Genomic DNA, 26,625 nt, shown 5'->3' with positions numbered 1-26,625 from the left:
CTACCACCAAATTACTCCCTAGGAATACAATTCTTAATGAGCACTAGATTGTTTCACTATTACATGAACAGCACAAAGAAGGTATTGTTTCCCCCTTTCCTCCCAAAGATGTTAATTATTGCTATTAACATAAGCATTTACTATTCTTATCACACTGGCTCATTCGCAGTGGCAGACTATCTTGGGAAGAGAAGAGGCAAGCCTGTATCCGTTTTTGTATTCCTCCCTGCCCTGAAATTCTGTATAGCTCTCTGTAGGGAGGACAAAAGAACAGGACTCATTCTTCCTTATTTTCCTCAGCAGTCACAGCTGATTTCACAATATAATGCCGAGTTCATAATGCCTCCACTGTTTACCAAAATAAGGGAGACAATGTTGTTTGTGTGTTTGACTTCAAATTATAAGAGATTTCAGGAATATATACTCCTACATCAACTGGAGGAGGGAGGTAGTGGTCCAGAGCTCAGTTTGATTTTTAATGTTTCTTGCTCTTTCCATTCTTATTCCATCCCTGTTTACTGAAGGAATAATGTAGAAAAAATACTTGTAAAGGGACACAGGAGGGACCCTTCCTTTGCTCACTCTGATACTTCCTTGGCATTTATTTTATCTCAGTTTGGCAAAATTACATTGCAGCTGTCTGGAAGTGTTATTTAGTCTGTTATGAACTCTGCATGAAATATTTTTAGATTTAATTTTGCTTAGCCTCCTCTGTTTTAGTAAGTTATTTCTAATTCATGCAACTTCCATGAACTTGAGAGCTCCACTAACCTTCATTATGCCATCTCTGCACTTCATAGTCTGAGCTCACATACAAACACAAAGATATACAGGATGAACCATTGTCTTAAAAATTATTAGAAATTTATCACATGAACTACTGATTTAAGGAGAAGCTAAGAGGTACAGCTAGCTTATATATACTAAGATGCCACAGTTGTTCTGTTTGACTGTTTGTAGGGGACCAGAGCCTAGTTGATAGTTTGTGACTTTTGTGTCTTAGTTTCTTGTCAGCTGTATCGGAAGAGTTTGCTTTATGTCATTCTGCTGCTCTGTAAGAACACAGCTCATTTTAATAGTATTTTGGGGGATGTTTTCGCCCTAATCCCATATGAAAAGAGGAAAAGTCTCAGGTACTTCAGAAAACTTTCTCCTTCCCAGTTCACTCCCTCCACCCAGAAACAAATCTTGTGCTCCCTACCTTCATCAGAACTATCATAGAATCACAGAAAATAAACTACAGACAAAAGCTCAAAAAGACATTTAATCTATTCTTCCAAAACTGAACAATTTAACATACTTGCATCATAAACTCTCAGCCCTGCATCATCCTAGAAGTACAGTTGGAATTAATTACTTTTGAGTGCTTTATGCTCACAGAGGATGTCATAAAACCTTTTACTTAAGTGGGAAATGAATAAATTTGCCTTAAAACTAACAAAGACTTCAGGCCGTGCATCTCTTCCCTTTTGTCCTAAAGTCTTCAAAATCACTTAATTAATTATATCTAAGCATTACAGAGTTCTCCCTCATAACTTGTCACTACATATTGGGCTATCTGATGGAATGTGCAGGTGGGATTGAGCAGATCCAAAATAGTGTGCTAGGGAAAAGAAAAAAGCGATCAAGTCAGTACTGTGAAAAGTGTCACAAATTACATGTGTCCTGTAGTTCAAGAATGTTACTGGGAACATAACTGGCATGCCTTATGCTCCCTTTAGCCTTTTATGTCACTTCCAGTTTGTTAATTTCTTTGTTAGTGTTGCCTCACTCACAAAAGATGTTAGCTTGTACTGTATTTCTTAAAAAACATAGTACAAAGCAGTAACTTCCCTTCTTTTTCCCAGAAAAAATTCTTAGAGTACTTATACTTCAACTGATAGGATGTTACTTGCATTAAAACAACCTCAGCCATTCTCACTGATGCATCTTTCCTCCTACAGCACTGTGGCAGGTCTTGGTCAGAAAGTGTGGCTGTTGCTGTCCTCTGGAAGTGCACTTCTGTTTTGCACAGGACAGGACACATTTGCCAGGAAAGGTTTACGTCAGTGCTTCTATTTCACAAACACACAATTAAGTATCTTGGAAGTCAATGATGTTTGATCATGTAATGTTTCAAGTTCCAATGCACTAATTGATAGAAATTACACATTTTTAGAAATTCATATTATATTTTACAAGACTCTTTAAAAAGCTGCAGTAGTTTCCTCAATTCTAAGCATTCTTTTCAATTCCTGTGAGCAACAAGTAACTTAGGTTTTACTTCAAAAGCAGAGGCAGATCCCACATTCACATTCTTGTGCATACTCCTTTAATTACAGGATATCTACAAATCTGTGTCATAAGCAGGAAAAAAACAGGTCCTGAAATAACAATCAGTGGTTCCATAAGGTGAAATAAGAGGGTTTTGTTCATCATTTCATTGATTAAATAGTCAACTTCTAGCAGGAAATTCCCTCCAATTGTTGATTGGAATGAAACATCTTTGACTAGGTGCTAGTCAGAGAAATTTTTAATTAAATGTGCATTCCTTTGTATCTCAGTAAAACTAAATCAGACTTCAGTAGTGTGATTAATTCATGCATGGAATAGAAAACATCAAAAAGCACCACTGTATACAAGATTTTTTAGTGATATATATACACTCCTTTACTATTGATAAGGAACTCAGAAGAAATAGTAACACACCAATCCTTTTCCTTTAGACCTATATCTCAGTACTACAGCCTGACGTTTCTGCTGCATTTCCTAAAAATTATTCATTCGCTTTTCAGGAACTGCTGACATGTATCCAGTAAAAGACCAGAAGAGAAGCACTACCATGATCATAAATCACCCACATTACTGCAGCCTCGATGTTGCCAGGAGAACCTGCACATCATAACACAAATCACAGCTGACTGAAGCCAATGGTGGCAACAGGTGATTGTCTCAGAGGTCCAGGAAGACAGTGAGCAAGGCAGTCATGTAACCCTGAGATCTCTTCATGCTGAGACATCTTTTCTCAGCCAGTGCAGGAGAGCTAGAGTCCCAAAGCATCCTAACAAACCAGAAAGCATCTGTTCTCTAGTATTATGTCAACCTTAGTTCTTACTCTTCTGTTTCATTCTCCCTGTGAAAGAGCTCAATTGTCAGCTACAGTAGTTTTCTTTTGGTAGATTGTTAGCATATTAACTAGTAGGAACACCATACCAGACTGAGGAAATATTAAAAAGAGTCACCATAGATTAAGGAATAAAGAATATTACCTCTTTCAGCTTTCCATAACAATGTTCCAGACTGACAGATTGTTGTAAACCCAAACACCCACTGCCTCTCTTGTTTCTTTACCTTGACCGCCTCTAGTCTGAGAGAGACAGAATCATCTGCTAATTCTCAGGTTATTCTGTTACTGCATACATCTCCTTCTCGTTTAATCTGTTCTTTTTATTTATAGAATTCTATTTTCCTTCTTCTTCCCTACTTTCTCGTGTAATCTTGTAAATATTAGCCTAATTAGTATTTTTGCTTTTTTTCCTCTTTTACAACAGATTGCAGACAACTCTTTCCCAGTCCAGAAGGCTTATATTACAGTATGAGTATAGGTTGTGAATTGCCTTAGATGCTTCATAATTACTAAAGACTGAGTTTGTGCTGTAACTTAACTGTCTGTATAGAATACTGGAAGGCTTTTTATCCTAGTGGCTACATTCATAATGCATAAAACGGTATACTATGTTATAGCTACATTGCAGTTCATATGCCTTTGGCATAAGTAATGGCTTTAAGTGGTATGGAATTTATCATCTGTCCTTTAGCATCTGATAAACCACATTCTTCTTCAGCAGCGCTTTTCTAAGATACTGAAATTCCAAACTGTCAGCCTTTTCAGTTTCTATTTCATTGTTAAAGGGTCTGTACAGTCATCTCAGCCACACTATTTTCTCCAGATTGTCTCAGTGATGGGTAGTATGTTTGATTATCTTCTCTACAGATATCTAATATTTAAAATCTGACATTTTTCACTTATAGACTGTAGGGCTAGTTTGCTCTATTTTTCTATTTGGTAAGTTCCTAGAGAATTGTTTTGCCTAATGGAGCAGTACTTGCATTTTGTGCTCTGAAACAATGTTGTTTCCAATCCATTACAGAAGGAGAAATGAGGCATCTTGTGAAGCAAGCATTAGAATATGAAGTCAGAAAGTCTGCATTGCTAAGCCAGATTGGTCTTTGGGGAAATTGGATATTTCCACCCCACTAAAGAGCTATTATAATTACATTATTTTGACGGCCAAGCAAGCTGGACTAGATTCCATTTGCTTCCTCCTTAATGCATCTGACTTCTAATACCTCACATCGGAGTCGAAGCAAGAGATGTTACCATTCTTGGTGTGCATCCTGATTTCCAACCTTCATTCTTATACTGGTTTCATTAGATTCTAGCACCCTTGCCAAGTCCAGGACAGCGTAAACTTGCAGCAACACATGAACAGTATCTTCTGAAATAAACACTAATTCCACCAAGGCCCAAAATGCAAAGACAAAAGAGTAAAAACAATAAATGGCATTTATATCTAAACAGTATTTGTAACCTCTATACATTCAACCTTAGCTTTCCAGCTTTATCTCTAGAGTACAATGCAACTAAGGTAAAAGCTGAAGTTTCTTATTTTCTATGTAAACCAGTTTTTTCCCGTCTCCTTCGCTCTGCCTCCTTGCTCTGATGTGTTCAGGGTAGAACTGTCTATGATCACACATTTCAGGCTTCAGAGTACTCTGTGCAAGGCTGCAGGAGTCACATACTTTCTTCTGTACTCATGCTCAGGCCATTGTTATTTTAAACCACTTGAAGCAGTTTGCCTGGGCCTGACCATTACCTCCATTCAATTTCCTGTATGTTTCAAGTTAACAACATGCATTGAGAATGGGTAGCATCAACAGATGAGCTCATTTATATATGATACTTTGTTACACTTTGAAAGTAAATATTTACAAATCCAGTGTATTGTTTGTCTCTGGGACTGCTGATCAGCTCAAGGGGTTTATAGCCATGACATTTCCCATATATGTGGGAATTCACAGCAGGAATGAAAGTCATCAAGGAACAGTGCTTGGGTACTACTTGGTGTGCTGCTATCTGTTCTAAACATATTGCACAGCCCAAAATTTATTTATAGGCAATTAGTCGTGCCGTCAAAGAACTACTAGGAAAGTCCATACTAGGAAGACTTGAACCTTAGCAAATCGAAGTCTGCAGTCTGATACCTCAATTTCTTACTGTAAATACCCTCAAGGTACAACTCCTAGGGAAGTATATGAAAGAAAGATGGAAAGTTTGGAGCCAGAGTTCAGTCTGGAAAGAGGTCCATATCTGGGAATCTGATTCTGAATTCAGTTGCTCTAAACACAGAAATCAAACTGTAGCACAAAAAACTAATACCTATTAAGGGAGTGTTCTACATCCATGTATTTACATAAGCCATGTAAAATTTTTAGGACGAGGTCATGTCATTTATTAAACCACCTGATGAAGTTAGAGAAAATGGTTTGCTAATATAAATTGCCCAAATTTTCTTTTGCTTAAGAAACTATAACCATGAGTTCTGAAGAATCAAAACCACACAAGAACTGCAGACCACTTCTGTGCTGCTCAGACATGTACCTTAACAGTAAATAAACATGAAAGACTGGCAGCAGCAAAATATTCAGTTAGATTTCAGAATAAAACAAGATTGCTTGAATGTCCTCTGTTAAGTGTGGTTTTGTAGTCTGCTTTCCCAGACTCTAGATCATCCCCATAGGCTGTTTTGCTTTTAGAATATGTCTATATTCAGTATCAGGTTAAACAACAAAATAAGTATATTTCAAGTCTGTATCAATTTCTCGAAAGAATTTAAGTATCTAAGCTGGTATTTATTCTAAACACTTTGAAATGAGAATTTATTGTTCTGCCCAAAATATCCATTCATCTTATGAATAAACCATTGAATTTATGTAAAGTGACTTGATTGACAAGCTTTCTGTGAATCAAAAAGTCACTTGCAACCTAGGGACTGGTCTTTTTCACATACTAACAAATGATTAAAAGGAAACATTCCGAAATGTTTCTTTTCCTATCAAAGTCTTTCAACAAAATCTCCAGTGATAAGTTTCATATTTTTAATTCATCAGAATATTTTTTAATTCATCATGGTACATATGAAAAAACGTGCACGTCACTAACTTTAGCTACTGAGTTTCCCTTTAACCCATGAAATTACTAATAAGCATCAGTTCACTGAACAATAAATCAAAAATCTCACAGTTCAGTGCAGAGCTTAACAATGTGAGCAAATGTAATCTATCTGAACCAAAAGAATTTTGAAATACCTCTTCTGAAAAATCACACAAGTCATGCTTTGCCTTTAAACTGATTTTGATTATTTGATTATAATGAGGAAAAATCACTTGCAGAGTGACTGTCATTTAATTAAGTTACTCCAGAGCTAAAATTTAGCACTTTATTTTAAAAATCTACTTAAATTCTGCCAGGAAAACATGGTATAGATTCAAGCTGGGTTTTGTTGAAGTGCCCTTCAGGAAATGGCCTGTATTATCTGTAGAACATGCATGTGACAGTAAAAGAAAAAAGCTCCTGATGGAGATAATTTAGAAAAGTATTATTAACAGTCTTCAACCTCAAATAGTCATCCTGTGCATCAGATTTAAGATTTGCAGATTCTAGAATGTTTCCTAAACAGTCTAAAATAGATGAGAAGCTGCAACAAGCTAATGATTGGTTTATTGGGTTTTATTTCTGTTGACAAAGCCCAGCATCTTTTAAATTATCTCATTACTTCTTTATCCCTTAGACAAGTTTTCTTGTTATTAATGACTATGCACTGCTAAACTTAAGCATTAATATTTCTGCTTTCCTTGCTTCTTTGACCCTTTCCTTCCCCTTTGACTGCAAGAAAGCTTATGAGAAATAAGAACACAGGCAGCAGGTGTTTCCCAGCACCAACCATGTTTTCAAGCTAGAGGAAATATTTTCACCTTTTTTTTTTTTCCTCATTGTAAGTTACATTCAAGAAAAAAAACACCTAATTCTTGCAAATAGCCCTATGGCATCCCATCTGGCCCAAAAAAAGACAAATGTTTTCCCTAAGCATTCACTTAGGTGGGTCCCATCTGGAATCACCTTTCTCCTTATTTGTGACAGATTGACTAAGTGTTATAATCATAAGAAAACAAATAAACAATAATTTGCTAGTCCATTGAAAGCAAAAAGTCAGTACAAAAGTATATGTGAAATGCCATTTCTTATACTTCCCGCTTTAGATCTCTGCAATATTTTCTTCAGCCTCTTCCAATTTCTGTCAAGCCATCTCATTTTATATAGATTTTAAATCATTTTATTCTAGTTATAAATATAAAACTGATTTCCAAGGCTAACAATGATGGACCTTAATGCTTTCTTATTGCTATTTAATTGCCTTAACACCACCAGCACATTGACAAATTGGCTAAGATGTATCCATTATTTTTCTAGTTTCATGTTAATAGTTTTTACTTTTATGGTTTAACATCTTGGTGCCTTTTAAAAGCAGGAGATCTGAACCTTGGCTAGGAACACAGTAATGCAAGAGAAAAACAGAATTTTCGCTTGGTCAGGACAGGCAGCTATAAAATACAGAAAAGAGCTGTATAGTCATAATGATTTCTGCATTACACCTCTTAAGCAGCAGAATAGCAAGTCACACCCCTTAACAGGAAAAGCACCTTGCCTGCAACATGCAGATTTTATTAGGCTTCAACTAATGAAAGGATAGCTATGATAATTTTACTAGATTTCAAATACTAAATATTTTAAGCCCACCAGCAATCATCACCCTCCTTATATTTAGAAGTGCCTGAAAAGAATAGGTATTTCATTGTGTTCTTGAATCATTTCTCTAGGCGATATTTTGGAAGTACTGAGTGATTCAAATATGACTCAAAAAATATAACTCTAATATGCTTTACTCATCTCAGGATAAAAGGTAGGAAATAAAATTCCAGATATGGTATAGCCAGATATTTGAAAAAGATAGTTCAGTTCTGAGGCACTATCTCCAGTGTCCTCAAACTGGATTAAGATTTTGAGAGGAGAGAAAAGCAGCCAGATTTTTTTTCACATGGATTTTGCTAGAAATATTAAATATTTGGTAATTTTCTCCTCTAAAGCTACATTTGAAAATGTAAGCTATACTTATTTACAGCATTTCCTACCTCTCTTGCTATCAAGGTGCTGAAAAAGACAGTTTCACCCCTCTAAGCAGTATGTCACATTGAGCACACATTGCCTCTCTGATGTTTATATTAGCAAGGGCATACTGGTTTTCCAGGTGAAAACTGAAGTGTTTCTGCTCACTATGAAGACCAAAATTGTAATGTTTGCTTATAATTCACTGTTTGCTTGTGAAAGACATTGTTATGACTCATGATACTAAAATGATGGTTCACAGGAGTCATACAGCAAACTTTCCCATGATTAAAGTTCACCTTTAGCTCCAGCAATAATGATGACATAACTTCAACAGCTTTTCCTTGTTGACAACCAAAGTATCCATATTCCTAAGTAACTTTCAGTGTATGAAGGGCTGATATATGAACGGTTTGGGTGCAAGAGGACTATATTTATGTATCTGGATCTTGAATACTATATCTATACTATGTTATATGGCTGACGGATTTTTTTTCCTTTTAAACTACAGAAAAGTGCATGTAAGATAGTCTGGAACTTAAGCTTTCATTAAACCCGATTAAACATCTCAGGTCAACTAACTGGCTGTAGTTAAGTCCGCTCAGTTTTTAAGATACGGTGATATCACAGAAATTTATTAAAATTTTTCCTTTGCAGACATTCAGGTTTCAACAAACCTGAAGAATATAGGAGGGTCTTGTGCGTGTTTTTTTAAATGATCTTTTTCGATTGAAAACACTTTTCAGGAGCTCCAGCACAAGTTATGTATACAAAGTTATTTTTTGCCCTTGTGCAAATTGTTTCTTCACTTTCTGCATCACTGTTAGCCAAGCTGAAGAAACACATTAAGAGATTTAGTAGAAATCTTGTATTAAAAATCTCTGTCATTTGCTAATGAGTTAGTTAAATCTCCCTGTAAAATTAATATCAAATCTTGAAAGTTATGTAAATTCCTTCATTAAGCAAAATCTTGGCCCTTTTTATTAATTAGATTTAAAAGCTTATGTAAAACTTCACCAGCTTTGCCTATGAATTTTATTATTCGCAATCACATTGCTAAGCAGTTCTTTAAAGACTCACCGACTTTGTGATTCTTAACTCGTGAATTCCCCCTCATTCAAGCTAGAAAGAAAAATGCCTGCATTGAACTTCTTGTGGACAGAAACCTTTTTCACTGGAAATGAAATCTTTGCTGTTGCCATTTGCCGGAACGGAGGGAAGAAGCAGTCACTCAATATGAGAGATCAGCATACTTCGTTTATTCAACTACGGTTACAGCTTTTATAGCACTTATAATTAGCTCATACATATTGCAAAAGTTAAGCTCCTTATTGGCTGGCCAGCTAAAAAGTTAACTTACGTCTATGCTCTTTGTTTCTAGACAAAATTCTTATTCTTGTTAACCACAAGTTCCCTGTGCTAACCTCCTCAAAGATAACAAGGACAGAGTGTCCTTGTAAATCATTGACTCTCACATAAGCTGCTTTCGATATTTCTTAAGGTCCTGATGACTCAACATTCCGATGTTAACATGTCCTTGTTCGGTTAACCAGTTCTCCACAATTCCCCCGTTTTTATTTTGTGCTAGCCAAACGTTATTAGTTACTTGAGTAACAAGACGCTTAATACATGATAAAGCACAGCTAAGAATCAAAAGTCCTATTACAAGCATTACTAAAATTAAAACTAAGCTTTGAATTAACCCTTTTAGCCATCCTCCTAGACCCAATCGATTAGTTAGATCTTCTAACCCAAAAAACCCAACATCCTGCTGTATTTTCTGCGAATGCTCCATTAATTGTTTGATTTCCTTGTGTATGGAGCTAGAGTTATCCTCCAGATCCATACAACACATCCCATCAAAATCCTCACATCCATGGCCATGGGCCAAAAGCAAAAAATCAATGGCAAATATCTGCTACAACTAAGATACTACTTATTATCTTACGGGTAGCTTTCACTAAATAGATTTTGCCTGACTTTTAGTCAACTTCCAAGCAAATCACTGTTTACACTTTTCTTTTACTCGAATCCAGTCCTCCTCAGGGACAGGCCAAATAGCCGGCACTAGACAAGCTTTACTACACTCGAGACTGCCAACCAATATTATCTTTGCTCGTTCGATTATTAGTTTAACCCAGCAAGTTCGATAGTGAGGATATCGGTCGCTGTTCAAAGGTTCATGCCCTGTCACAAACAAAAGTCTAGTTAACAAAAACTGTTCGTTTAGACAACTTTCACACCAGCGATTTGCAAGCTTTTTACGACGCCACCACGCCTTTCCACAGGTGTAACATTTACATAAAATCCAAGGATCACACTGGTAACATACAGTACACGTTACATTGACAACTGACAGTTCTTTTGGCTCGCTCACATATGAGCCTTCTTCTGTGATAACATTCCACGTGGTACTATGTCTCTCCACGGTTGGGAGCGGTGTTCCGTGTCGTTCCTTGTTGCTCTTCAGAGCTGTCTTTATTGTTTTCTTCTACTGCAGGCTTTACCCATCGGCTAGGGACCCAAAGCGTACCTGTAGGAGTGGAAACTTCCAAGGATCTCTGGTACCTGCTTCATTTTGATGTAGTTAATTTTTCGAGTTAACAGTTGAGAACTTCTTTTGATGCTAAAGTCCATTCAGCCCAGATGTTTCCAGTCTTACTCTGCGTGCGCCCCCGAGGACTACACTTCCCGGCGTGCCCAGCTCCACGGGGCGGTGCTATGCAAATGTCGCCGCCGGTCGCGGCTCGGCGCTACTGGGCGTGTGGGGAGCGCAGCGCGGGGCCCGGGCGGCGGGACATGAGCAGGCCGTCAGCCCGCCGCCGCCGCCGCCGCTAGCCCGCTGCCGCCGCCCAGCCGCGCGCGAGCGCCAAGATGGCGTCCATGCTGCTACAGACGTGTGGCCGGCGGGCCTGCCGCCTGCCCCGAGCGCTGCGCCGCCAGTCCCAGCTGGGTGAGGCTCCCCGCGGGCCGTCAGGCGGCTCCGGCGGCGGGGAGGGAAGCGCAGCCGCCCCACGGCCCGGCCCTGCGCGCTGCCGCCTGGCCCGTGCTGGCGCTTCAGTCATGAGATTGGCTGCAGCCTCTCGATCGCCTGAGCTCATAGCCGCCTCCGTAACCTTTTGCCAACATCGCTGGCGTTCTGAAACAAGGTCTGACACATTCTGGTTTAAAAAGGGATTATTTCCTCGTTTAGATACTGGCGTGAGTGATGGTTGTTTTGTCTCGCCGGTTCCGACTACCTCTGCAGAGGCAGGGGGAGCCGTGGGCATCTCCCCTATAGTTACCTCGTCAGCTTGATGTGATCTTGCCGACTCATTTCCTAAAGAGGAATCTAAATGGGAGAGATCCCAAGGTCCACTAGGATTCTGCGGGACAACCAGGGTGCGTACGGAAGGGGGCAAAGGACAGTCAGGCGAAGGAGCAGCACTCGCTTGATGTGCAGAGGGCATTCCGGTAGAAACTGTACCGTCCAGCCTCTCAGCTGCAGCAGCAGCAACCTTTTGTTCAGCTTTGTGCATAGTGATAGTATTTATAACTGCCCGCCACGGTTTCATTAATTTCTTTGCTGTTTTCTCCTCATTTATAACAGCATCAAATAATTTATCCCCAAACTTTCGCCATTCGCTTTCCTCAAAAACTGTATTAGGATCTGTAAAAAATCCCCTGACTACACCATAGCTTAATAAATCGGGAAGTTCCTTTTTCAGATCTATCCCTTCAGTGCCCCGCTTTTCTAAAAAGCATTTGAGCAAATTATACGCCGCTTGTCTGTTCATACCTCTATTTGTGCACAATTGCAGCCTTTGCAGACTTCGGCGGCGCGTAGCAGGCGGGCCAGCCTCTATAGGTGCTCCCGGGCGCGGGGAAGATATCCCTTTCGCCTCCTGCGCTGCTTACAGGACCGCACTCAACTTCTCCGCCGACCGTGGCTCCCGGACTCCGCTATCGGGTCGCCGGGTCCGGACTCCGCTATCGGGTCGCCGGTCCTATGTCCTCTGGTCCCTGTTCGGGCGCCAATTTGTTGCCATTTGCCGGAACGGAGGGAAGAAGCAGTCACTCAATATGAGAGATCAGCATACTTCGTTTATTCAACTACGGTTACAGCTTTTATAGCACTTATAATTAGCTCATACATATTGCAAAAGTTAAGCTCCTTATTGGCTGGCCAGCTAAAAAGTTAACTTACGTCTATGCTCTTTGTTTCTAGACAAAATTCTTATTCTTGTTAACCACAAGTTCCCTGTGCTAACCTCCTCAAAGATAACAAGGACAGAGTGTCCTTGTAAATCATTGACTCTCACATAAGCTGCTTTCGATATTTCTTAAGGTCCTGATGACTCAACATTCCGATGTTAACATGTCCTTGTTCGGTTAACCAGTTCTCCACACTTTGCTTCTAATCTATTCATTGATACCCACTCCTCACACATTTCATACGTTTCTCCTGTGAGATAATAGTCATCTCTACAGTTTTTAATTTTGATACTGCAGACAGAGGGGTATGACTGCACACAGGGATTAAGTGCTGGAGATAATAATAAATAGCCTTAAACTGCTAAAAAGACATTTAAAAATATAGGTTAATGACTGTAAGGAAGGTGTCGGAAAACAGAAGGCTTCTGATGTGATATCGTCTGAGTCTTCATCATTTATACTCCTCTGTTATCAGCTCACTAAACCCTGCAAAACTGCAAAATTCTAGTCGTCTTGTAAATTGCGAATGACCTTGTTTCCTTTGGTCATAAAAGGCAACTAAAAAAAAAAAAAATTAAAAAAAGAGTACAATGTGAGATGATGTGTACCATTAGGTTTTTAGAATACTTTGCATCTGGAAGCTGAAACATGAGCCTTATGTGTGTGGGATATGTCATTGATCAGTTTGATGTCAGAACTGCTTACTGTGCTGTAAAAGCTTTCTTCTTTCACTGCCATGGCCTGTAGTATCAGACATTCCACTGCAAGACTGCAAAGCAACAGAAAACCCAACCATTTTCCACCATCTCTTCAACTGCTGCAATCATGTTCTGTAATAACTGAAAAATCACTCATCATTAGTCCGAGACCACAGCTTTCTAACTCAGAGAATAGGATTCAATGCCTGTTTTAGAGACACATGAAAAATGCGGTAAAGCCTAACACATTACAGGGTGAAGAATCACAAGCATTGAAATGATTAACCTTTAAGTTCCACCATGCAAGCTACATAGTCATATTGTGAACACAGCTGTTTAGACTATCCCTCCAGTTTTTATTTTCCACAAGTTTGAAAAAATATTCTACATTTCTCTCAGTGTTTACATTGGCTTACAATTTTCTGTGCCTAGTTTTACAGAAACTTCCAGTGTACACTATTCTTTTCCATTCAAAAGAACATGGCCTGTCTTAACAGTTGCTAACTGTTGCATATATGGATTTCTCTGAGTGTTGTGCTAATAGTAAGGCTTTGCAAAGTGGTATGTCAATCACACTGAAGTCAAACGGCTTGTAGAAGTGCAAGAAGGAAAGTTAGAATACAAATTACTTCTTTCAAAACCATGTGGATATCTGCGGTTGTCCTACGCGCTTGCTGAGCCTGGGATCCTGGAAAATCATAAGCTATATGAAGTAGCCTTATGTGTCCCCCAAAAAAGGCAACTTCCAATACTAAAAATATTAACCAGTTCAGGATTTTGTTGGTTCTCAAGGAAGGATATCAACCCTCATGCAGCAAGCAGTATACCTACGGTGACAGAATGGCCATGCTGAGGATGGGCACGCTAGCATGACTGCCACTGTCTCATGCATAAATACTAAATTTATTAAAAGGTGCTTTGGACTGCCTGTCTTCTAGGTGTCTCTCTTTTGTTATATTCAAGTGAGAAGTGGAGCAAAGAAGCAGCAATCCTTAATACCTCACCACTAATGGCTCCGATTTTTTTGTCTCTTTCTTCCTCCCTGAAGCTCTCTTTTCCTTTCTTCTACTAATTTTACAAAGTTATCGTAAATGTTTCACGTTCAAACTAGTTTTTACAATCTTGCTTCTCACCCACATGCAAAAATATCAACCACCCATATCAAAACTTACAAAATGACATTGCTTTATTTCAGGAAAATGGCAGCCAAGATTAAACCCCATTTTATTTAGTTTTTTATTTATTTGTACAAGCCACCGGTAACAGCACTGATCTTCACGCCATCTGGGACACGTTTGTGGGTCTTTTCATATTTACATTTGGGTTCGTTCACTGCTGTGTGTTACAGAAGTGCATTACTCACAGTACTATCTTCAGACAACAGCACCACTTTAAAGAATTTCTCTTTTCCCTCACTAGGGGCTGGGAACAGAACCTTAGACCTTCAAATTTGACACCCAAATTCCTCATCCCTGGAAAGCTTCAGTTGCTGTTAGTGTTCTGGCCCTCCACAGCCCTGCAGGGGCAGCACCCATCCCTCACAAGGACAGGGATAGCCCAGCCACCCAAAGCATTACACCCCTGTTTTGGTAATCTCATTAAAAAGAAAATCAAACAGAGTAAAGGGCAAGATTCATAAAAATGAGTGATCGAATCCTTTAAAGTGAAATATGTTTTAAAACTTTTATTTCTGTTCTATGAAATATAAACAGGAAATAAAAAAGGCAGCTAGAAAAATAGTACATCATAATTTCACTGGGGTCTGTGAGATTATTTTTCTGCAAGTAATAAAATTTTGATTGATTTCCAAATAAATATCTTTAGTTCTTCTCATCATTATTCAAATCAGAAGCTTTCAGGATTGTTACAGCCTTACAAAAATAACTACTGCTTGCTTTCCATACCCTTATTTAAACATAGAAATATTTTATAGCATCTTTGATCTCGGATCAGGCTTTGTGACGCATACATGGAGTATTTTACTCATTACTGAAATGCGGCCATCTCTGAGGTGAAACATAGTATCTGTTTCATTGCATTCAAAGCCCTATACAGCATTTAGAACAGATCACGCTACCAACTGAAACTGCAGGAAGTCTGTGCTAGACAGAACATAGCTAACTACTGGAAACTGGCCATAGCCTTCAGATTAACGCCTGTCTTGCGGCAAAGATCGCCCATGGAATTTTCTCAGTATTCACATATGCGCCTTGTATACTTTCATCCCTGTTTGAAAGTAAGCTCATCAAGAAACAGTATACGTTAGAAATGGATTTGCTTGCAATGAGACATGTTCACAAAATCTGATTTTGACTATTTTGCAGGAAACACATGCAGTTCCTTCTGAACAGCCGTATAATTTTCTTTCTTGGTCTTTCTGTCTACTGAAAGAGATCTTCATATCCCAGAAGGGAAATGTTGTTAATGCCACTTGTTAGAAAACCCTAACAGGAAGATGCTACAGCCCTTAAATGCCCGTATCAATGGCATGCTGGTTAAACCTAGAAATTTTCTGTTACTATCTACATGTACTGTAGCTTGTGGGGTGCCAGACCACTGGAAGTAAGCACTAGTTTAGACTTCTGCAGAATTTTCCCTATTTCTTCATTACAGAGAATATGACAGGGATACGTTAGCAGAGGGCATCAGTATGACATGACAGTTTGAGAAGACGCTTGCCAAAAGAACGTTTGAGACATGGTGGGATAACAGGCAAATCAGTAGGGTTATCCTACTTTTTTCATTTCATGAAATCCATTTCACTTTTTCATTTGTCAGTTTTTAGAGTCCTGGTGACTATCTGCATCATGAAATAAAAGAAGGTTAAGACCAAATGTTTCTATAATGCAAAAGTGTTTATTACATAATTATACATACATAGACGTGTTTGTCAGAATGCAGCAGAAATCAAAAAACAGTAGATGGTTCCTTTGCTCTCAGTTCCAAAGACAACACTCAGCCAAATGTGAATACAACCACGCTACTACATAAAAAAGGAGATGAGCTGCATCCATGTTCAAACTATCTAACTCTAAATCATGTCCAAGCATAAAAGGAAAAGGTAATCGGGGGGGGGGGGGGGGGGGGGGGGGGGGGATGTTGACAGCAAACAGTATCGTTTGCTATGGGCCAGTCTCCATCACCATGCCCCAACCCTGTTGCATTTAGAAGTACAGACATAGGCCATTAGTATTTTCCCAAAGCCAAATTTCCCCTTTTATAGGGAATTTTATTTTAAAAGCCTTTTCTACTTCATTTCTCTCTTTTTCTCACTCACAAAGGTTCACAATTTTAAAAAGGGACTGAACAAATTTACCTGTGGCTATTGAATGTGACAGTCCACAGGCAACCTCCAGTTCAGAGGTCTGTAGCCACTGACTGCCAAAAGCTGTAAGCATGCATTAACCAGAGAAAAGTTCAGTAATACTGGTGATTTTCAGAGAGTTTAAATGGACTTCTGTTCTAAGTATCTTGTGTCTCTATTTTCTGACATCTAGTTGCAGTCAGAGCCAGCTGAAGCCACTTATTTTATTAAATTACCAACAGAATTCGCTGATTTTCATGGCTCAAGCTCTACTGTAGGACTGTATAGGATCTAACTTCACAGTGAATTTCAGCTTCTAGACATCTTAAAAGTTTCTTTTTAAATCCTCATCCACCCTCAACAGAATAATGTATATTTTGAGGATAGAAAAAAAGACACAATTACACACAGTTAAAAGCCTTAAGCATGAGGATTACTGCAGGAGGAATTATACACAAATCCTTATATCCATTCCCTAAAGTTTTCAAAAGATGATCAGAACTGCACTACTGTGCAATGCTCAACCAATTTCAGACCCAGGACCATCCAACATTGCACCCTGCATTTCTGTAGATGTTCATAGCAAGAGGACAGATCCCAGGATCCTCCAAAAGCATGCAGATTCCCAGCTTCTGTTGAAGGGAAGAGGACTCTCCACAATCTTTTGTCATTCTCTAGTAGATATGTTTATATTTTAGAAAAGAAGCTTTTTGAGTAAGCGTGGATAACCTTGATCACCCAGAGAATTAAAGAGGACACAACAGAAAAGAGTGATTTCACTAAACTTTCTCCCATTAGATCCATCACCATATCACACATTTGAGGGAAAAGCTTATGAGGTTTTACTGAGTATCTGATATAAATGTTATTGAAAATTAAAATGGCAAGAAACGAACTGAAGAAGTTTTTGTTTTCATTTCTGTTCATCCTTCCCTGCCCATTTGTTTTTTCCCAGCTGTTTCGATTAACTGCAAACCTCCCTGAAGCACACTGCTTCTGGTTTCAGGCAATTCTCATCACGAACTAGAGCCCACTGCAGACACACCGCTTGGTTACTCTGTACACTTGGGAACTGCTAACTGCAGAATACAAGAGAATAGGTGGAAAAAAACGTGAAAATGCTTTCTAAAAACAGGATCTCCATTCAAAGGAAGCTCCCTGAAGACCACTTCAGAAACAACGTCACCTCAACAGCTTTGGTATAGAAGCACAGACAGGACAACAGACTTCAAAAATTCCTTGCTCAATACCTCTACTACCAGTGGAGATGCCTGACTGAAGAATGTCACTAGGTATGCACAGATGAGATGGTGAAAAGTTACTCTCTAGAAAGGGCTCATACCTCTCAATCTGCTCTTACAAACAACATGGATATTACTACTCACAACTAATACTGCAAAGCCAGAGGTTTTTGTTGAACAAAACCATAGAGTTAGATGAAGAAGCTAATGTTTTCTCAGTGTTTCTGAATCCAGAGAACTGGAATTGAACTGAAAGGGCAAAGATGTAATTTCTCAGTCCACAGTCCACCTGCAGCTCTATGAATTTTAATTGCTATCCAAATTCTGAGAACTTTGCTTTGTACATGCATTAACATTATGTGAATAAATAGCAATACTCCGGAACATGACTAATGTACTGACATATATTTTTTAAATGAATATACTACTGAGTTGCCACTAGAATACATCACATAAAAAAGAACTCTATACATGATAGAACACCACCATAACAAGGGAAGCTTTGACTTTTAAACATGAGCTTACTTTCTAAACCTAGCCTGTCAAAGTACAAACTTACTGAGATTTAAGATTCCTGACTTTGCTGTGCTTCAAAGGAAGTTAAGGCAGCTGAGTCATGAGTACACAATCACTTGGATCTCTTATCTGCATAAAATGCAAGGTTTTAGCCAAAGCCTTTACAGCATTTACCCATGAACATGATTTTGAACTATAAGCAATATTTGGGAATGAGGTAACTTTTTTTTTTTTACATACATTGGATGAGCTGACATCAATTAAGTGACTGCTGCTGACCTTCACCATTTCTTCTTTCTTACAATCACTGTTTCTTTTTCTCCAGCCAGGAGGTAATTAGATGTTTTTCATGCATTCATGTGTGTGTGGTCACATGTTGCTGATTCTCAGGACATGTGCTTTGTTGCTATTCCTAATACTGACATTAATTACTTTTTATAGTACAGATATTGCCATACCTTGGTTGTCATAACATAACGTTGGGCTGTATTCTCATCTACATTAGACATTAACCCATATCAAAATGTAACTGGATCTCAAAGTGAAAGTAAATATCAGAGACTAGAAGAGCCTCCAATTTCTTATATAATAACAAATAAGGGTATTCATACAATACCTTAATAATACCTTTAATACCCCCAATAAGTTATAACATAATTTAACGTTACAGATCTGGTATACAGTAACTCTGCTCACAACACTGAAATTGCTACAAATTCACATACTTTTATGTAAGATCAAAATATGGTATCTGTAGCTGTTCTGTGTAAATATTTTCACTTTTACTGAGTTTACGAGAAGTTAGCTATGAAAAGAGGAAGTTATCATACAAGTAGAAATTTCAGGGTGATCAATAGTAATGTTCACATTTTAGAACTGGTGTCGCTTCTAGCTCTGGTTCAGAAAACTACTTCATAGCAGTTTATCATAGACTAGAAATATGAAGTTGCACCTTTTTTTAAAAAAAAAAAGCAAATCACAGACTTGAAACATAAATTGTAAAGTTTTGTTTCTACATCCTAACAAGATGAGAATAACTCTTCAGTTATTCTGTGGTTTCTAGTAAGATCTTTATGTATGTGATTTCAGATATGTTTCTCTCAAAAGTTTTCTCCTGTTTGCTTGCCATTTTTTAATTTACCCAAACATTTTTGGCAAAATACAGCTAAAATTATTTTAAAGTTTTAGCTCCTTAACAGAAGGGGGTTTTGGACATTTCTAGAGTCCTGCTAAGAACACAAACAAAATATAGTTCCAGTGGGTATTTCCACTGTTCAGGAAAGAACTTTTTCAGAGACTGTCTCTGTTCCCACATATGTCGTCTGGAGCAGTACTGCTGTGAAGTAACTATTTGACAAATGGGTACATGAAATGAGGAATATTAGATATCTAGAATATTAGCTGTTACACTGAACAAGTAATGTCCCCGTCCAGGGGAAAAGTGTAGCCTATGTAAACAAACCCAAGCTTAGAATTCAATTTGCAGCAGTATAGGACACAGCTGCCACATACCTACAGCCCAAGAAGAATGGTTTTGCAGCTTTCCAGTGTAAGCTATACTACTGTTAGCCCCTGGGCTAGGGCTGCGTTAGAGGACTTGCATATACCTCTGCAACCTGCCGTTACCCCTGCACTGCCCTTCTGCAGTTACAGGGGATCAAACTTCAGCACCATGCGGAGGGACACCAGGCAGATACCGACTATACGGTAATTTTAAATTATACGACCAGCCAAGAGCACTGGAGGATTATCTCCTGCTACCATCTTTAAAGATGTATGTAGCAGCGATCCCATAAATCACATAGCAGCAGGTTTTCTCTTTAGCAGGTAAACTAGTTGGAGGAAAATAAAGTTCTAAATTATGTCAATGAATACTCATCAGAGAAACCAAGCAGCATGTCATCTGTTAGGAATAATCATAATAAATAAACAAAGAGCATTCTTGGCAGGAACTGACAATATACTGAATTAAGGATAATAAGCAGTAATTATTCATCTGGACTTCAGAAAAGCCTTTTATTGCCTTTTGAACTCACTTTGTCCAAGACTAAAACAGTCAGGAGAGGATCAATTATGTTCTTTTGTAGAACAGAAAACGTTTAAGAGAAGAAAATGAAAAATATTAACAGCTGCAGATCAATGTGGTAAAAAAAAAAAATTTATCATTTCTTTAAGGAAATGTCTTGTCACTGAGAGAATTAATGGGCTTATTAAACTTCTGAAAGAAAAAAAGGAACAAAAAAGTTGATAAAACTAGTAAATTACAATCTTTTTTGTGTTAGCTCTACATACAATGCTGCCATACTTCATAAGAGCCCAACACAACTAGAAAATTATGCAACATTGTCAAGTGTTATCTAACCATATTGGAAGTAATCAACGGAGTTACTTGGGAAATCGATAAATAGCCAATGAAGTGCAACAGTTGAGCAAAAAGCCTGACTCTTGATGTCAGCCTGGACTGTCCAATGTGCACATCTGTCCAGTGGACAACTTTGCGCTTATCTCCACAGAAACACAATCTCTCTTCCCAAGACTCCACTCACTATGACCATCATGTTGATGTAATGCCTGAGTGACCTCTCAGTCTCAAGACACCATATCAAGGGTGTCTTGCCACAGGGTCTCTGTCTTCAGAAAAATATACATAATGACCACCATCACACAATCGAAGCTTTTTTATCTTCTGAAATACAGCATATGCTGAGTAAAACAGCTGCCATTACAAAACTGTGAAATGCAGGAGTGCTGCTGATGCTCTGGATCCAGCAGCACATCCCCATACCACTACAAGCCCATACTGGCCTGAAATGTGGCACACACCAGCCATCTCTGCACTTTGGTTTTCACAGTAAGGAACCCAGACGCCTGGCTGCAGCCAGTGTATTGCAGCAGTTGCTCCAGACAAGCAGGAGGCCAAGGTCCTAGATCACATCCCAGAGAGTATGCACAGACACTGCTAGAAGAGTTGATCTGTGAAACCTAATGCTGCTATTGACTTCTTTGGAGTCAACGGAACAACAGAAAGTAGAGACCACTGGCTCTCAAGAGGTATCAACAGTGTTACGAGATTTAACAAAACTGAGCTGTTTTATGGGCTTGATTACCATATTTGCAGTATATAAATGCATTAATGAAGGGGGGGGTATTAAGTAGCTGAAAGAAATTCTGGCTGTTGGAAGATGATGAAAACTATAATTGTCAAAAAAGGTTTAATGGAAAATTGCAGATTTAGATTGAACAGAGCATTTCTCAAATTTGCTATCTAATCATGATTTCTAGTAAGTATGTTTTTCACCCAAAACATAATTAAACTGTGGAACTCCATGCCAGTGGATGTTGTGCCTCCTAAAAATAGAGATGAGTTAAAAAGTTACTTGAGAAATTCATGGATGAAAGCATCATCAAAGTCTGGCCCAGTAAGTACTACAGTATACTAGAAGGTTACACCAAGAGTACTACACTGTGTTTTTTCTCTTACATACCTCTTTTAAGTATCCACTGCTGTCCATTGCTAGAGAAAGGAGCTAAATGGATCAAGTACTGATCCAGTGCAGCACTTTTTTACTGGGATACTTTTATTGGAACTGAGCAAAAGAAACACGTTTCCTTATTCAGACATCAGCATCATCAGCTATCGGTTCATATTTTCAAAGCAATCCAAGCTCTTTAGAGAATTATTATGCCGTGCAGAAGCTGTATATAAGCAAACTCATATTCTTTCACTGTTGTAAAATGGATCTCTTCAGTGAATTAGGTTTTCTGAGTATTTGAAATATTTCACAGCTCACTTTACTGTGTAACTCCCAGAAAACACGTAACACTTGGATACACAGAATTTAACCCTGTATTCTATTGCTGGAAGAATCCTTATAAGATTATATAAAAGGTCTCCATGTACTTTTTAATTTCTTTTTAAAAAATTAATTTTCCGTGTGTCTTCATTAAAGCGCAGAGATTTTTTGAAATAATTCTGAATGAATGCTGGAAGAGAGAAGTCTAGCCTGAACTTGGTGTATGAGCTCTGAGAATCTGAAACAGGGTTTTAGTATTTTTAAGAAATGCATTCATGATTACACAGTCCTATGAAAGAACATCCCTTCAGTTTCACTACAGATTTCCTGCATACTAACATTCACAACTCCTTAAGAAAAATGTAGTCTTTTGGACACAAATTCAGAAACAAAGTCCATAACTGCCTCTGGGAACAATACAGGGGTCTACCTCTCTGCAAACTTTTAAGCAAGTTCTTTAAAATAATTGCTGTTAGAAATCCTTGCTCAGCATTTCTTCTTTTTAAAACCATTCTTAAAAAGTAAAATCACCCCAATAGCACAATGATTTCTACACTTTTTTTCCTGGTGTGTTTTCTTTTTTCCCTACACTTGCTAAATTTATGAAAAAGACAAATTGCTACCAAACCTGGAGATCATTCTACACCACTAGAGAACAGTAGATTCAACAGCAGATTAGAGCCAAATGAAGCCTCAAAATGCTACATGAGCAACCCACAATTTCTCTTCTGTTCCCAACCAAACAGCAATGAAAACATACTCAGTCTGCCAGCCCTGGATGAAATACTCTCAGTATAAAAATGTGTAAACTAACAAGAACACTGAGAAGTGTGAATCTTTACTACTCTATAATGTTTTTTTATGAACAGAAATATAATCAGCTGTGCAAATTATAAAGTCACTGGTTTGTAATTTAGGTGAGATCAACAAATCAAGGGAGATGCAAAGAAGTTTCCGGTGTTTTCATGGGCAGGCTGACAGTTCTGCCCCTTCCCCTTCCCCATCCACTTAGACAAGTATGGCATTATATTTAGAAATAGACCTGGGCATATTTCTACCAAAGCACTGATGGGGAGTAGGGCGTTATTTCTGTTTGTGAACATGTACCACTCTGCAAGGACTGAACTAATTAAGTGCTAATTAACTCTCTAGCACCTATAAAGACGTAATTCACCCATGCTAATTCCCATTGGAAACTGTGACGATTATTAGCACAGAAAGGACTGTTTATTTAGCGGTCAGCATAAGATAGTCATAAGCATTTGTTAGTAAGAGCAAGAGGACAGAGGGCAAATAAGGATATGAGTGTTTTTAATGTATGATTAAATCTGGTTAGCTTGATCTCCTTTCATGCTGTGGATGTTGTGCGCTGCAGTCACGCCTCTCACTGCCAGCCTGCACTGGGATGATGATCAGTCACAATGAAAACTCATTAACTGCATAGCAATGAGTCCTCCCCTGATGAAGCTTGGTGCTGTTCTTAGTACCATGGCAATGATCTCTAACTGGATGTCCCAGACTCTCCCATCTCTAGCAGGACTAAATACCACCAGAATAACCACTTCAGATTCTCTAGTAAGTAGCTGTGATGTGTTGCAAGCCATCTTAATGCTGAAGTAGTATTTATAAATGCCAGCAAAAGCTTTAGTTTGCTGCCTCTTTGTAAATCTCTTTTTAAGCTATTAATCTTCCTATCATTACTTAATGCATGCTTCTCTTTGGGCACCATAAAACTGCACATTGATGAGGATATTGTGGTCTTGCTATGAAGTGAAATAATTTAAAATAGATTTCATAAATATTTAAGAACAAATCTTAAGCATGAAATGCTAAAAATAGCACAGCAATGTAGTTCCATTTGTCTATACTTTGTTTTCCTACATTTACTGTTCCAGAAAAACATATTGCATTATTAAGAAAAAAAAAAATATATCCAGCAGTAGGTTTGTCTTTGTCTGAATAATGTTATATATTAGCTATTCACTACAATATGCAAGGGGTCTGATTCTTTCCTATTTTTCTTTGTTGGAGTATGTTTAAGCAAATAAATAGTTGTTATAAAACAAAATAAAATTGGTACTAGGAGGTTGGGCACCAGAATTTTGGAAAGGCTGACAGGGGAATAATACAAGTGACACAAATACCACTTTGTATGGTTGACGCTCATATACAGCAGCCTCTGTTAATGAGGACCTACAGAAAAGCTGTGATTAACTACTCTTAAGAAGCCTAAAAATTAAAGTAATACTTTAATTGGATAAGAGGGAACATTATACAGGTATGTGTAAATTAAACTAGAACACCATTTTCCTAAATGTTTAATAAAACTCTTCTCTGTGTATTTTTTTAGTGAAACTGCAATCAGACATTTACATAATAGTATGTTATGTAAAATGTAAATTTAACTATTTGTACAGTAGTTCACTATGCTCAGAGCTTAGTTTTTTGCTTGTAACTAAAAATGATGCATTCACTAATCAACATTTAATTAGTTGAATATATGCATTCAGTCAATACATTACTGCAGACAATCACTGCTTTTAGACTTTAAATATTACTTCTTTAAAATTAATTAAATGATGTTGTAAGAAAGACTTCTGTTGTGTTTTAGAGCAGCAAAAAGGTAAGAAGACAAGGAAAAGCTCTATTTTGTTTTCCTTGAATGTAACATGTGCTCATTGAACTACAGTATGTATTACTCATTCTTCTGGCAATATGATATTACAAGTAATAAAGTTTCCTATCACATTTAAATCCAAGTTTAAAGTTGCAACTGAGTAACTACAAGATGCACACTAGTTATTATAACACACACATATATGTTTATACACACACACATCTACATGTGTTTATACATATTAAAATGTTCAGATTACAACTAGTGTAAACTGTCATGCCTCCCTTGGCTACAACAGAGCACTGCTGATATAGATGCCTCCTAAGTATTATTTCAATAATGCTCTTTGCACTCACTGACTTGGAGTTACATACATATTTTGTGTTTCAAGGGGGGTAGCAGGGTGCCAGTAGAGCTGGAGAAGCAGTCGTGAAAACCTGATTGTCTGAGCTTTCCAACATCTACCAAGTAAAAAAAATATGAACTTCGATCATGGGGGGGTTCTTCTTGCAGAAAACCAAGCACGACAGATCTGCTACTTTCTCTAAACTTTGGATGTTGGCTGTGAGACTATGCCCCAGGTGCTCAGTAATTCTGAGGTCACTGACTGTTTTAACTGCAATCGAGTTATCCGCTAGCAGTTTGTCCAGTGAACATCACGGCACATGCATTTCTCCATAAGTTCTCTCCTAGCACATACACAGTTCATAAATTGTGTATATTGTACCAGGAAGGGGAAAAAAAAAAAAAATGGAAAAACCTCCCAACTTTATAGTTTCAGCTGGAAGAATTGTAGAAGGAAGTAGGGTTGGGGAAAGGGCTTCCCCTTTTGAGCTCTGTTTCAGTCCCAGGACTGAAAAAGCAAGACAAATTGAAAAATACTGTTTATATTTAAGCAACCGTATTAAGTATACATACTGCCATTTGCCCTATCACTAGTAACTATGGAGGTAACCATAAGTTTTGTCAGAACATATAAAAGCACAAGTGAAAAACTAAATCTTCTGGAGGTAAGTGACATGTGTCTTTAGCACAGCAGCCTGCCAAGGCAATGGTTAATATTGGTCTTTGCAGGGACTCCTCTGTTTTCCCCAGATTTCCAAGAACTAGCATAATTTATTATCATTGCTGTTCTCAACCAGGTATTTATTTTCTTGTTTATTAAGGCCTGTCAGCAGTAAGCCTGCATTTGAAGAGTAGATTCAGTAGCTTCTGTAAGGTTTTGATACCTTCTAACTCTTCCCCTGCACAGCACAGCAGTTTCTGCTTGAGGTAGGGATTAAATGTCAAACTAAACAAATAATGAAGGGGGAAAAAAAGTGCACCTACACATATATGATTGTTTTTCTCTGTGATCGCTTATATTACCCATCCTAATAAATAAAGGAACCCTAATGGCCCAAATACAAGGAAGCAAAGAACACCACAAAGAACTGTGGCCTAAGTTGCAGGAATACTATGTGAGCACTTATTTATGCATGGGCAGCCAATAGCCAGGCACTTGTATGGGGCCTGGCAGTCGCTCACTCTGAGAAATATTTTCCCAAACAGCAGTTACTTTTTTAAATCAAGCTGTATGTTAGACACTGGAAGAAAATACCTGCTAAGTTAATCAATAGAGTTGTTTTTTTTCCTTAGATAAAGCTGAGACATGCACTCATGACATTGCTAGAATATATAAGTACCTTTGATAACACATCCTGGATTATAATGGCTTTACTATAAATTGTGCATAATCCTGGTATCTCACACATTCTCAGCTGTAGAAAACTTATTTGAATGCAGTAAAACCAGTTGCTGCTAGTCTAAATGTAGCAGGTATAAGGCTCAAATATCACAATTTCTTATAAACTCATGTTAAGTATTTCTGTCCAAAAATAATTATAATCACAAGCTCTAGGTTCCAGAATATGTTCCTGGAATTCAACAAAAATTTAGTTTCCTTGCTCTTGCATGACAACAATGTCTGGGCTTAAATTCTACACAGAATCATGGAAACTACTAGAGTGAATAGAGCTTATGCTTCGCAAGGGTCACCAGCCTTGATAGGCTTCACTT

At 38.1% G+C, this 26,625-nt stretch overlaps 1 protein-coding gene and 2 long non-coding RNA genes across 6 annotated transcripts in view; 1 reads left to right on the top strand and 2 right to left on the bottom strand.

The window, feature by feature from the left end:
- The window catches only part of LOC130156698 (uncharacterized), a 334,368-nt gene that overhangs the window by 145,536 nt on the left and 162,207 nt on the right, over positions 1-26,625 (bottom strand). The gene's annotated exons all lie outside the window — the stretch shown is intronic.
- The window catches only part of OLFM3 (olfactomedin 3), a 69,242-nt gene that overhangs the window by 22,716 nt on the left and 19,901 nt on the right, over positions 1-26,625 (top strand). The window contains exon 2 of one of the 4 annotated variants that reach the window (XM_056355321.1): positions 2,775-2,922. The exons of 1 other annotated variant lie outside the window; for it this stretch is intronic. Coding sequence is in view for 1 of the 3 variants with exons in the window: in XM_056355320.1 (XP_056211295.1) it covers positions 21,142-21,207 (66 nt within the window). In the remaining 2 variants the exon portion in view is untranslated. Of the gene's footprint in view, positions 1-2,774; positions 2,923-17,549; positions 17,692-19,306; positions 21,208-26,625 lie in introns of those variants that run through there. 2 more of the 4 variants (XM_056355322.1, XM_056355320.1) reach the window with 2 other exon arrangements.
- LOC130156695 (uncharacterized) lies at positions 10,354-12,476 on the bottom strand. The gene is made up of 2 exons (XR_008824563.1): positions 11,982-12,476; positions 10,354-10,736 (listed from the first exon to the last, which is right to left on the bottom strand). It is a non-coding gene; the product is annotated as an uncharacterized LOC130156695 (long non-coding RNA).

This window comes from Falco biarmicus, chromosome 11 (genome assembly GCF_023638135.1).
Source record: "Falco biarmicus isolate bFalBia1 chromosome 11, bFalBia1.pri, whole genome shotgun sequence".
NCBI classification, from domain to species: Eukaryota; Metazoa; Chordata; class Aves; order Falconiformes; family Falconidae; genus Falco; species Falco biarmicus.
The sequence above is the reverse complement of the archived record's forward strand: the minus strand, read 5'-3'. Positions and strand labels throughout refer to the sequence as shown.